At 48.9% G+C, this 13,591-nt stretch overlaps 1 protein-coding gene across 5 annotated transcripts in view; it reads right to left on the bottom strand.

The window, feature by feature from the left end:
* The window catches only part of Grhl2 (grainyhead like transcription factor 2), a 129,645-nt gene that overhangs the window by 16,460 nt on the left and 99,594 nt on the right, over positions 1 to 13,591 (bottom strand). For 4 of the 5 annotated variants that reach the window (XM_023702307.1, XM_004642263.3, XM_023702308.1 and 1 more), the window contains 3 exons: positions 11,174 to 11,332; positions 2,067 to 2,154; positions 1,473 to 1,612 (listed from right to left, as the gene is read on the bottom strand). In XM_023702307.1, coding sequence (XP_023558075.1) covers positions 1,473 to 1,612; positions 2,067 to 2,154; positions 11,174 to 11,332 — 387 coding nt within the window. The remainder of the gene's footprint in view (positions 1 to 1,472; positions 1,613 to 2,066; positions 2,155 to 11,173; positions 11,333 to 13,591) is intronic. The other variant, XM_023702309.1, reaches the window with a different exon arrangement.

Raw genomic sequence — 13,591 nt, forward strand, 5'->3', positions numbered from 1 at the left:
GTTTTCAAACTTTAGAGTGCCTAAAATTACCTAGAGACCTATAAGTGCAGGCTCCTAGCAACACTTCAGTGTTTCTACTGTGACAGGTGGGAGGGAGCAGAGGACCCAATCCTTCCAGGAACACCTGGGACCTGGGGGCTGTGGCAAAGCGGGATTCCAGAGGCCTTTCCCAAGGTGAGGAGTGCAGTCTCCTGGTCCAGGTGCTCCAAGGAGACTGCAAGGTACAGCTGGCCCTGCCTGACCGCCTAACACTGTGTGCAGACCCCCAGATAGGAGCAGCTCACAGCCTGGAGGCTCCACGCAAGAAAGGCAGCTAGAGCACTCCCTGCTCCATGGTGCCCACACCGTGGACTCGCTCCTCCACCTGAGTTTTCCGTGATGACTTGCAGAGTACCGCAGCCTACGCACGAGCTAGAGCGGGCCCTCTGCGTGGCCCTTGCTGGCCATGAGAGCGCTGGGGCCTCTGGCGCCACAACAGAGCAGGGAGGACTCACACCTGCTTGGCTACTGTGTGCCCCTGTCCCCCTACAGACAAACCAGTCCATCTTTTGACCTACCACCATGGGCCACCTTTTAGTTTGCATACAAAGCCAGCAATCCCCATCCCACCCTGGGTCTGGCCCTGACTCTGCCTCCCGCCTTGGGTAAGCTCCCAGGCAGCCGGCCTGGCCTCCAGCTTGGCAAGTGGGTCAGCCACGGGAGTGACAGAGCGCTCAGGCACTGCTGCAGGATCCTTACTGCCAGAGTGCAGGGCAGTGCCCCTTGACACCCTCTCGGGGGCAGCGGCCTCTAAGCACTGGACTCCACTAGCCCGGCGGCCCAGGGCACAAGGGCAGGCTGCTCTGCAGTCGCTGCAGTAGACAAAGGCTGTGCACGCCTCTGGGCCAGGGCCCAGCACACAGTACCAAGAGCAAGTTTCCCTCGGAAGATTCATTTCTAGATTTATATTTTCACCATTAAAAATTTAGGTGCTACAAAATATTCAAATAAACTGAGCTATCACAGTGGGCTGATTACTGAGTTCATGTGAATATTAGGTCTTTCATTTCACATGTAGATGTGCCTCGAAGACAGGAGTTGGTTCTGTTTGCTAAAGGGAGAGGCTTCTGCAATCTCACCTGTCTTTAGATAAGAAAAGACTGAACCATTCAGTGGGAACGGTTAATTTTCTAAGAGGAAAATTGCTGGCGGGATCTTGATTTAGTCAGGTTTTCCCCTCATGCCGCTTCCTTGAGGTGCAAGTGCAGGTGCCCCCCCCCCCCCCCCCACCCCACGCAGTCAAGCGCCAAAGCCAAGGAAATGCCTGTCTTTACAGGAAATGGGCCTTCCTTCCCTCTTCCACCGTCCGTCGTTATCATCTCCCAGGCACTCTTTTCCGTGACAGGGAATGGCTACCGCCCTTTCCTCTCCTGAAGGGACAGTGGTTTTGCTCCTGCCCCCAGGGGCACATGGGCGTGGTGAGGAGACTGTACCTGTCCGGTCCTCTGCAGGTTTGCGAAGTGAACGTCGGGTATGAAGAGCACGGGCTGCGAGTGCAGGTCGGGCATGGTCTTGAAGTAGGTGATGTCACTCTTCTTCTGTAAAGGTATGGCGGCCAACTTCCCATCAGAGGCTGGACGCGACCACAAAACCCATAAACGACAGGGTTACGCATGACTGAGAACTCACAACTATCAGCCCTGTCTCAGAGAAAGCTCAGGCCTCTCCTACCAAGCTCTCCAAACACACAGACAGGGTCACATTTTAAAGGACCCCCGGCCCCCAGGGAACAGGAGGAGCATGGGCTTGCTGCCTGGGCCCTCACTCTCATCCTCTGTCCTGTGTGTCACCAACCCAGTCCCAGTCGGTCCCTGGAGGACGATGGTCTCCATATTGCAAGATATCACCTACCCTAGCCTCACCAGGCTCATGGGATTCTGTTTTCTCTCTCCCCACAGGGACAATCACCCCAGCACCTGTAAGCCCTGCCTGCATGCTTGTGCCCCCCACTTCCCATCTTGGTCCCCAGGCACCTCCCCCGCCCCCCGGGAGGCTCCCACATAGCAGTCAGCCTTGGGCAAACTCACAGTTGCTACACGGGGCTTGGGGGGCCTGGCCTTTCCCCTTCTTCCTGTTTTGCTTCCTCTCTTCATCTCGGATTTTTCTTTCTGCACCCTGTCAGGGAAAACAAACACAGACCACGCTGGGCATGTTATCAGAACACACAGGAACACTGTCATGCACACACACACACACACACACACACACACCCCTCGGGATGGGAAGCTCCACCTTTACCCTCCAAAAGCCCGGACTTTGATTCTAGAAGCCGAGCATGCTGGGGCCTGCGCTGCCCTCCTGACCCGGGGGTGATCCCACGCCATCCAAAGAGTTTCCTTTTTTCTTATCTTGCCTAATTGAAGAGCTTCAGCACTGAGCCCACACAGAAAGCCCAGGCCCAGACCGCGAGCATGGGGAGCCCCAAGTCACGTCAGTGATTATCACGCACTTGCAGGCAGGGAGAGGCTTCAGCTTCATGTGACCGACCTCTGAAAGTTTCCATCACGCTTACGAATGTTAAAGAATGAGCACAACCGCACAATCAGCAGTCCTCCTCCTCCCTCCAGGGCTGGCACAAGGACAGTCAGGGCCTCTGTGCGCGCCTGCACTCCTAGTCTCTGGGTCGGTATTTTCACCCCCTCAGACAGGGCAGAAGCCACCAGACAGAAAAAAGCACCCTCTGTCCGCTCCTTCTTTGTGCCTTTGCTCTCTGGGATGTGACTTTCCCATTCTGTCTTCTGGCCAAATCACCAAATCTCGCCCTGCCCACCGGACTGTCACCTTACAGCTCTTTCCTGCCGGCCTGCGGCAACTCCTGGCTGGCTTCTCCTGTTGGTCACAGGCCAACTCATTTGCCCTTTCACATCCCAGAAACCGAGCTGCAGCACAGTGCTGGTGTTCTCCCTCTGTGGCTACTTCGCAAGGGCTCATCGGCATTGTGTTTGCCTAAGGCCTGAGCAGGCGACAGCCATAGGGACGGATGCGCCTGCTCCTTCCCTAAGGCCAGGTCCCACTCCGCTCCAGCCCCAGCAGCACCAGATTTAAGGAGCCGGGAAGCCCGGACCAGCCAGCACCCCTGTGCCTTTAAAAACTACCCTCAAAACATCACCTGCAGAAGGGAGATTGCCGATGTAAAAAGTTAATCTCGTGCGTGCAAAAAACAGAACAAAACAGGCATAAAAACCCAAACGTGAGGGCTGGTGAGATGGCTCAGTGGTCTAAAGCACCTACTTAGAACAAGCTAAGCCAAGCAAAGCACAGGGACCGCGGTTCAATCCCCCAGCACCACATGCCAGCCTGCCCGCCCCCTGGTGGGCTGAGCTGGCCACACACAAAAAATAAATAAATAAATAAATAAATAAATAAAATAATTATAAAAAAAAAAAACAACCCAAACGTGTGCAAATGGGATTGATGGAAATACTTGCAATAAAATATCACCTAAAGTGTCCAATTCTAAATGTATAATGAATTGAATTTAGAGCTAACACACTCATTGGAAATGGTGGGGGTGGAGCTGGGAGAGAGCTCAGTAGAATATAGCGCTTGCCTGGCAGGCACAAGGTCCTGAGTTCAATCCCTGGTTCTGCCAAAAAAAAAATAAAAAAAAAAAAAAGGAAATGGTGGGGGCAGGAGACAGGGAAGTCCCACAGAACACATATAGTAGTTTGAATTAAGACAGTGAAAAATAAATAAATGGGCTGGCCTGATAGCTAAGCGGAGTAAAGCGCCTGCTCAGGCAGAGCGCAGAGGCTGGGGTTCAATCCCCGGTGTGCTGTGCCAGTCCCACCCTTGGGGCGCGCTGAGACGGCATGGTGGCACACCCTCAATCTCAGCACTTGGAAGCCTGAAAACCACTGAGTCCGATCTACGTAGCAAGACCCTGTAGACCCTGTCCTAAATACAGAAAAGAAAAAAGACAGTGAGGTGACTTGTGGGTAATTAGATTGGCTTCTCCAAGAATACAGATTCCCAACTTCAGCTGGGCGAACCCAAAACACAGTGGGGTTTGGAATCAATAGGACACAGCTTTTGCACTAATTATCAAAGAATTTATGATAACGCTTTCCTTACTTACCTGGCACTTACTCTATGTCCAGTGTTTTCTAGTGGATAATTAAGATATGCTGGCCAGATAACTTACACATGCTTTTTGTTTTTGCAGCAATGGGGATTGAATTTGGAGCTCTCATTCTCAGCTATACCTTCAGCCCTTTTCATTTTTATTTTGAAACACTATCTTGGTAAACAGCCGGGTTGCCAGGTTGAGTTCAAACCTGCAATCCTCCAGCTTCAGATTCCCAATGTTGGGATGGCCAGGTGAGTGCCACCATGCACAGCAAATACGCATTTTTATTTAAAAAAAAAATCATCAAGGAAAGTAACTGGTATACTTACTGCCAAAGGAAGTAGTTATTTTATAGTGCTTCACTTCAAGTTGTTACTGACACAGTTCATGGAAATTTGATAGCAAGATGGAGATAGAATATAGAAATACGTGCTTTTGAAATCACCTTACGATGTAATTCTGTAGTGTGTATGTTTCGATAACATGCTGGGGCGCTAAGCCATGGGCGAGGGGCCTGAGTTCACAGGGACCCTTGAGAACTCTGCACAACACACTATTTTCTACAAATAAAAACATGGGTCTTTATTTTCTGTTTATGATCAGCTTCAAGGCTGGTCAAGCAACTGTATTATTCTGTGATGAATGCATCTGAAATTCATCTGTTTCAATATGTATATATGCTTCCTACAGATTTTTAGGACATAAAGCCACCCACTCATTACGTGCACGCTGCCTAATGCCAAACCTAGCATGGGCACCTGCTGCATGCACAGCAGGTGCAACTTGTGTGCAGAACTTTCTTGCTCAGAGCCAGGGATCAGGGAAACAATGCAGACAGTATCTGCACTTGGGGAACCCAGCTCGGTTCTAAAACAAAGCTTTAGACTTCACAATGACTCAGGGATGCTTTACTACGTACTGTTAGGATGGAGAACGCCTCCCTGCATCAAGACCTCCGAAGAATTCCTTTCCTTCCTAGGTCCTCATTTGTGACACCAAGCCTCTACAAAATATTACTTGTACTCTTATAAAAGCTCCTCAAGGTCTAGTTCTCTCAGAAGAATATAATTTACTACAAAGATCAAAGCCATCAATGGACAGGATACTGCTCACTCCAATTCATTCACTATGCAGTGCTACATCTGAAAAATAAACCTCAAGAGTTCCTGTTGAGCTGGGTGTGAGCGTGCACCGTAACTCCGGCACTCAGGAGGCCGAGGCAGGAGGGATGCCTGAGTTCAAGGTCAGCTTGAAGGGCTACACAGTGAGTTCCAGGGCAGCCTGAACTACACAGCAAGACCCTGGCCAGCCTCCAGGAAAACAAAACAAGTTCCTGCTATATATTGTGATCACTTTTGCCCAGACAGAGGTGATAGCAATATGTGCCTTTTATCTAACATTTAAACTTTTATTTTATTTAAAGTTTTGTGGAGGACGTAGTTACTGTTTGCAAGAATTCTTACTTTTCATGGAAGATTACAGAAGCAATCAAATACAGAGATCAAGACGCACACACAGGTATTGTCTATACGGTTAGGTGAATCCTGAGTTTTAATGCACAAGCACATGCCCTTCACTAGCAGTCTCAGGGCACCAAACAAGTTAGAGAGCACCTGTATTTTTCATCTGGCGGCTCGCAGGTGTATAAAACATGAATCAGACCAGAGAACTCAAAATACTGCAGCATTTCATCTGTTTAAGATACTAGACCTTGATAGGGAAACTTACAACTTTAAAATGGAACAACTACTTTTGCTTTAGAGGATAATTCAACTTAAGCATTTACACTTACATATCATTTTAAAAGTATAAAAATAGAACTGATATTTGGGTTTTCAATTCCCTACAAGAGAATTTTGCCCAAATTTGCAAATTAGAGCTGCAAACAACAAGCTACAGCAAAAGATGTGACTATCAGAGAAAGTGACAGCCACTGTGTCAATCCGCCTGCACAGTCCAGATTTCCGCCCACGCAGGCTTCCTTCTCTTTTCACCTTTACCATCCAGGCGCCCACTAGGAACCCTACATCTATTTTCTTGAAATAAATGCCAGTCATTTGCCCAGCGATCTCCACCATTTTCTTCTACTTAGTGGTGATATTTATTAGACTGATATTTCCAATAGGAATTATTAGAAATGCCACTCATCTTCTGCTTGGCAAAGTATGATAACATGATTCTTTTTGGGTTTTTATACATGTTTACCGACATGCCCATGTAAGTAAGTGGTTCTCAGGGCCACAGATGTAGCCCAGCAGCACAAGCACCTGCCTGGCAAGTACAACGTCCTGAGTTCAATTCCCAGTACCAAAAATAAATAAATAAATAAATAAATAAAGGTGCGTGGGTCTCCCAATTACTTCTCTCCTGGCTGGCGGTCACCCTCCTAGCACGACTTCAGGAAGCAACGCGTTGGGGAAACCTACATGGCCCTCTTTCTCAATCTTTCTCTTCTTTTGAGGCTTGTGTCTAGAGGTCTCCCCTGAACGTCGTGCAGTAACAGGTGGGACTTTGAGAGGTGGCTGGACCTAGAATATGTGACTGATTCAGGCTGCCACGCTCTGATCAGGGAGCTCAGATTGTGGATGTGTGATGGTTCTGTCACCGCTTTGGTCTCGGTAGCCTGGCTATGATGCCAGGGATAGGAGGCGGCCCGTCTTGTCCCTTGCTTGCTTTGCTACTTTCTGCAACCACAAACTGTTTGTCCTCCATGAAGCCCCTCTGCCATGTGCCACCCCCTTGGAGCCAGCCAATAATGGACTGAAACCTCTATAAACTGTGGGCTAAATCTCTCCTCCTTTAATTTCCAGGGTGCTGGGGGTATGGCTTGGGAGCAAAGTGCTTGGCCAGTATGTATGGGGTTCTGGGTTGAATCCCCAGTTCCACAAGGTGCAACCCACGCTTTTATTCACCCTCCCAGCGCCTTCCAGCCCGTTACTCTAAGGCATGCAGGACCACCTCCCGCAGGACTCTCCTCTCACTCTGCCGAGGTGGGCGTCTTACACTCGTCAGCGTTCAGTGCATCAACACTACAGGATAGGACAGCTCCGTGAGTGGCCTTCAGGCCTCCTCTTCTGCTCTGCCAACACAACGGGATGTCCAACTGCCCTCTGCCAGCTTTCCTTCTCTTTCTCCTCCCCCTGGATAAATCCTTGACAGGAATGCTATCATCTCCCTTGAACTGCCTACAGTGGAGTTCAAGTCACTAATATGCTCTCCCATTTGTACACCTGACAATTCTATGCTGTATGTGAATTGAAAATGTGCTCATTCTTTCTTTTCCTGTTTTTGTTTTGTTTTGTTGCTTTCTATCTGAGATAGGGTCTTGCTCTGTTGCCCAGGCGGGGCTCAACCTTGTGACCCTTCAGCATTGGGTTCCCCAGCAGCTGAGGCGACAGATATGCACCACTGAGGGGGCTTGAAGATGTTTTTCAATGTTTAACGTGCTAAATTAAAGACACAAGTTGATTATTTTCTTTTTGAAAGCTACTTGATTATTTGTGGGGGTGCTAAAACACCAGGTACCCACTTTGATATTCTGTGCATCTCATCATCTGTCTGTGCATGGCGTTCGAGCTCAGAACCAGCCTGTACCTGCATCAGGCTCTGCTGCTTGTAGTGTGGCTCTGACCCGCAGCAGTATGTGTGACCATGGTGTGTACTGTGTGTCCTGCTGTGTCCAGGTAACGCCACACTGTCTCTCAGATTGCAGTGCTGCTCTGAGCAACGGCTACATGGCACCAACTGAAGTTGTCACAGTCTGAATGGTATGATTTAGGGGTGGTGGCCATGAGCCTGTGTGTTGTTTGGCCGTCCTCTCATTTCCGCTTCCAGCTGTCACTGTTCTCATTGTGAGACCCACTGCTCCCTACCTGTCAACTGCGGCAACCTGACGTGGAGACATCTCAATGGCCCTGCAGGCTGGGACGCAGGGTGTGACCCCTCAGACAGTAGGGGCCAGGGCAGTGAGCCCTGCCTCCCAGCCAGCTGTACTCAGAGCCGTGCCGCAGGCAGCTGGCTGCATCCAGATCTCAGATAGCCGTCCTCCCTGCAGCCTTGGTCTCTGGGTCGCCCACCACTCAGCATGTGACTTGGAGGGACACGTGTACCGCACCACTGTCATACAGGGTCTCTGTCTGGAGCTGATTCTCACGAGGGAACACTCACTGGATTTTCAAGGGTTTTGTTGTTTGATTTTTTGTTCCTGGATTTTACACTTGAAAAGAAAGCAATCACTTCTAGGTAATGTACAACACAGAATTAACAGGCACACAAATGGGAGGGCACTAAACAATCTGAATTCCCTTACTTTATTCCAGACACTCTAACTGGGATGGACAGAAAACATTCTTTACTCTTGGATATAAAATCCTTGGTCACATTTATTTACCCAATCAAATATACTGTCTTCTGACGCAGTGCTGTCACTGAAAGTTTGATGCAAGTTTCCTTATTACTCACTAACTGTTTTATTTAGATGCCCACATCTGATAGCTTAACTACTTCCTAAGAGCTGTCTGAGTAAGTTCCCATGAGGACCACTTCCTCAGGTGTAGTTTCCACTTCAAGATTTCCTAATCTCTCACTTTTGGCATTTGTTCTACTGCACTGTCTTGGGCTTTCGCTTACAGACTTCCATCCTGTGTGATTGGTTCCTCTTTACCTGTCTTCGGTATCTATGATTTTCTCTCACATCTCTTTCTTCATTTTTCCTGATTTTAAAAATCACTGTTTCTGGGGTTGGGGAGATGGCTCAGTAGAACAAGTGCTTGCCTAGCGAGCGAAAGGGCCTGAGTTCAATCCCCAGTTCCACAAAAATAAATAAATAAATAAATAAAAATAAATAAATAAATCATTGTTTCCAACTCGTCTTTTCTTGAGAACTTATGTCGTATTTGTTCACCTCAGAGTTGCATCTTGCGTCTTCTGAAATATTTTAATCTTTTATTTCTAAATCCTGAGTTCTAATTCACCTTTTTTTGCTTTCTATATGTTTAAAAAATTTTTATTCATTTTAATGAGAAAAAAAGACAAACAGGTTAGCAGGACATTTACACTAATTAATACCTTGCGTATTTTTGTCTTTGTAGTAGTTATTTAGAGGACAAGATGCAGACATGATATCTTGTCTAAACAACATTAGTACAAACTTTTATTCCCCCAATTCACTTCTTGTGAAGTCACTGTATTCTTGAAACACCATATGGGTGAGACTTTCAAGTTGTGCTTTATTTCGGTCCTCACAATTTTGGTCATTTAAAAAATTTTATTTGTCCAGTTTTGAAACAGAGGACCACAGCTTCCCATTCTGGTTCCTGCCTTTGTGTATCCTCACTGTCCATAGAGAAGTTAGGCAGGCCTTAACCTCCTTTTCCTTAGGCATATTCTGGGGCCTAAATCCTTTCTTAGGTTTTGGTCTAACTTTAAGTGTAATGAGCAGGCAGGACAGCTGCTCCCCCTGCTCCCCTGCTCCCTCTGGTGGTGGGTTCATAAGGTGACATAATAACAACTCTATTTTCTAAGATCCTCCTACTGTCTCTTCTCATCTTCATTCTTATTTTAACTTTCTCTTTCCTTTTCCACCTTGTTCCTCAACTCAACTTGATTCTACATGCCACAGTTCTCCCAGAGATAGGTTTTGTCCTCAAAAGCAGATCTTCAGGGCCGGTGAGGTAGCTCAGTGGAGTACAGTACTTGCTTAGGCAATTTTTTTTTTTTTTTGGCAGTACCAGGGATTGAACTCAAGACCTTGCACTTGCCAGGCAGGCGCTCACGCTGCTGAGCTATATTCCCGGTCCCTGCTTAGGCAATCTTAGGCAAGCACAGGGACTGGATTCGATCCCTGGCACCACAGGCCACACTAGCCCCAAACTGGCACTCTGAGCTAGCCGCAGTCTGGGCATAGTGGCACACTCCTGAAATCCTAGCGCTGGGGACTGAAAGTAGGAGGGTTACGACGAGTCTGAGCTGTGTAGTGAGACCCTGCACCAACCAAATACATTTAAAAAAAAAAAAAAAAAAAAAAAAAAACCAAAAACAGATCTTCAGCTTTTAGCTTTTCACAGAGAACAATCCATTTCAGCATCTGCACTCCCTGGGCTCCAAGCTGCTGTCAGAAGGCCACTGGGCTCCCTCCTGCGGCTGCCTGGGAATTCTGTATCAGGTGACCTCGCGACCAGCAGCCCCCAGAGTTCAGGGGTGAGGCTAGCAGCTCCTGGCTGCATCCCACTGGGGCTGTGAGGCGCTCCTGCCATCCACATGTGTGCTTTAAGCTTCGCACCGAGGCAGCACGAGGGTGAGTGGAGGCACACGTTCAGCATGTGTGCGCACTGAGGAGCTCATAGATGCAGCTTCCACCACAGAGGCTCTAGCTTGGGCCTCCTTTAACTCACACAATCATAAAAGGAATGCGGTTGTGCTCTGGGACAGCATCAACGTCCTGCTAAACCTGTTACTTCAGCTATCAAACTGAGTCAGACTACAGTACAGTTATAGATTAATGTTTGTGTCCCTGCCCAAAATTCATATGTTGCAACTCCAATCCCTAAGGGGATAACATTCGCAGGTGGGACTTGCAGTTTAGGTGAGGTTGTGTGGGAGGGGCCCTGAGGATCTGATTAGAGCCCTCACAGAGAGACACACTCCATCACTGGAGGACACCAGAGGAAGATGGCGCCAGGGGAAAAGGAGATTCACCAGGAACTGAACGAGGCAGCATATGTGGAGTATGTGGAGTACAGTTCTGTTGTTCCAGACGCCCAGTCTGTGCTGTTCTACTACAGCAGCCTAAGCTGACCAGAACACACGCTGATGCCCATCAGCCACGGCATAAACTGTAAGGCTATTTAGAAAGGAAAGAAGGGAGCAGGGAGGGAGGGAGGGAGAGAAGAAGTTAGTTGACCAGTGACTCCTAGATATCTCACAAGAACTGAGAACAAAAGATCCCCACTAATTGATGAATCCATTATGCTGACACCCCAGGACAAAAGAAGGTGGAGGGAATGTCATTAGCAGCAGCATCTAACAACAAAGACATCTTTAGGACAAGCTGTCATCATTACTTACTTTGTCACAGAAGACCTTGATCTGGCAATACGCCCTATGAATGGGTTTATTGCTGCGATTATTATAACTGTAGGTATCAATCTGAATCATCAAAGGAAGTCCTTTCACCCCTTTTTGGGAGGAGAAGTCTGTGCTCAGACAGTTCACAGTGATGAAAATCTGAAGGAGGGAGAAACAGAATGTTTGTAAGTCACTACACAAAGGGTCTCCAAAGCAGGCACCAGCCGCAGACTGACGTGACAACGCCCAGCAAACCCCAGGGGCAGCTAAGGGACACAGCAATCCTCTCACAGCAGACCTGTGGAATGCATGCAGCAGTACGCACTATGCACCTTATAACCACAACCCATCCTGCGGCCATATTTCATCTAAGACGGACCGTTTACTTTCACACATTAACACAGCCTGACTTGTTTCTTAAACAGGTGTCAGCGAGTCAAGTGAAGCACTGTCCTTCCAACACATTGAAGTTAAATGGTGGCAGCGGCCTCACTGACCTCTGGCCTGTGGGGTGGCAGACAGCTAGAGCGCACCTTCTTTGCATACTTCTGCCCCCAGACCTAGTATCTGTCTCGAGCGTGCAGCACGATGTGCACCATCATTAGCTCTTTCGGGATTCCTAAAGCCTGCACAGGGCAGCTGGCAGAGAGTGGGCGTGCAGCCAGCGTTCAGGGAAGGGCTACGCACTGAGCCCCGAGGGTGGGAGGCAGCGGCTCTGAGCTTCACCCCAGCTCCCTTGCATGTTACGGAGAAGGTGGAGAGACAGCATCAAGCCCGGCAGGAGCAGAAGGAGGAGGGCGGAGGGGCGCGAGCAGCACCATCTCAGCATCGCACCATCGCACTGCAGCGTCAAGACTGAGGTTCCCAAAGGACAGACTCAGGTATATAAGCAAAGCTTTCAGCACTGATCAACAAAAGAACTAAGAACAGCTTGTCACAAGATATTGGTAGGGGGAGGGGTGCTACCAGGCTGAGTTTCTCCTCATTCTATACGCTGACTGGCAATCCATTGATGCCGCTGAGTATCGCTGAGGCAAGACACAGTACAGCCCAGACTGAAGTAGGGGCATGGCGCTACCTGGGAATACTTGGGGAGCCAGGAGGGTCTCCACACTCTCGGTTCCACCTGCATTTCATAACCCACATATTACTTATTTAAACAAAATTTTCAATGGCTCATTATTTTGAAGTTGTATAGTTATATGTTGTGAAGACAGTATCAGCAGACGCTATTATTTAATCTTTGTTTCACTTGCCCCCAGAGTTTTGCTTCTCCTTCACACCCTAAGCCCAGAGCCCCTCGTGCTATGGCAACACCACAGGGTGCCACCCTGGGAAGGGACAGCCCCTGGCAGGAGCTCTGCTTCACAGGCCTTTGGGATTATTTCACTACAAAGCCTGACTGAATTTGCTTCTGGCCCTGTTGGCTTTGGGGTAATTTATATAACCAGGCACCTAACCTTTAGTGCTCTATCTCTGGAAACATCACTTTCCTTTTGATTTTTCTCAATTTTTACTTTTTATTTGTACACAATTGTTATGCTCAGTGGTCACATGCCCTGTGTGGAGCAGGTGCGGGAACCCTGCACCTGTCAGGGAAGGTGGCTCCTTCCCCCTCCCTGCTGCCCGCCCGCACACCCTCCCTCGGTTCCTGTCCCATCTGCAGCAGGTCTCCCTCCCAACTTCCGGTCATCTTTATGTCCCTGGGCCTCAGGGCAGTGTCACCAGGTCAACCCGGTATCCCTGCACCCAGTTCTCATTTGGTATCCCTCCAAACACAGAGCCTGAGGCTGCTCTGCACCAATGAGCCTAGGGGCTCTTGTGACGATGAACAGAACCAGACTGCACGGGGGTTTGTCTGGGTCAGCCGGCTGCAGCCACAGGCCAACTGAGCAGCAGCAGATCTCTTGCTTCATATCAAAAGCAAAGGGAAGAAGAGTAACAGCAACAGGGTGGGTGTGTTGATCTGCCTCCCCGCAACGGCGCCGCTGTCTGTGTGGATTCCACAGCGCCACATTGTGCATTTTAAAATTAAAATAAAACTGCACTCTGTCAAAGATGATCTAACTGTGGATACATTCACTTCATCCCTTTCTTTCATTCAGCCTGCATACTCACGGAAGCCCAGGTTGGGTCAAGCATGGCCACAGACTCTAGGAAGACAGGAAAGCCGACCCCTCGTAGGAGTCTTCCCCAAGCACCTAACTGAGAGCAGCATCCAGTGGCAGACAAGAAGTGGCCCAGCTGTTCCCAAGGATGTGGCGCAGCAACCCTGGGAACACAGGCAGAGCTGGGGTCCAGGGACCAGGGGGTGACAGACTACCCCAACCCTCGCTGGACACAGAGACAGCTCCAATGCAGGGAAGGGCAAAGGGAAAGAATGAGAGAAGAAAACACAGCTGCAGGTGACCAGAGGAA

The sequence above is a fragment of the Octodon degus genome, unplaced genomic scaffold, assembly GCF_000260255.1.
Source record: "Octodon degus isolate 3935 unplaced genomic scaffold, OctDeg1.0 scaffold00148, whole genome shotgun sequence".
In the NCBI taxonomy this organism is placed as follows: Eukaryota; Metazoa; Chordata; class Mammalia; order Rodentia; family Octodontidae; genus Octodon; species Octodon degus.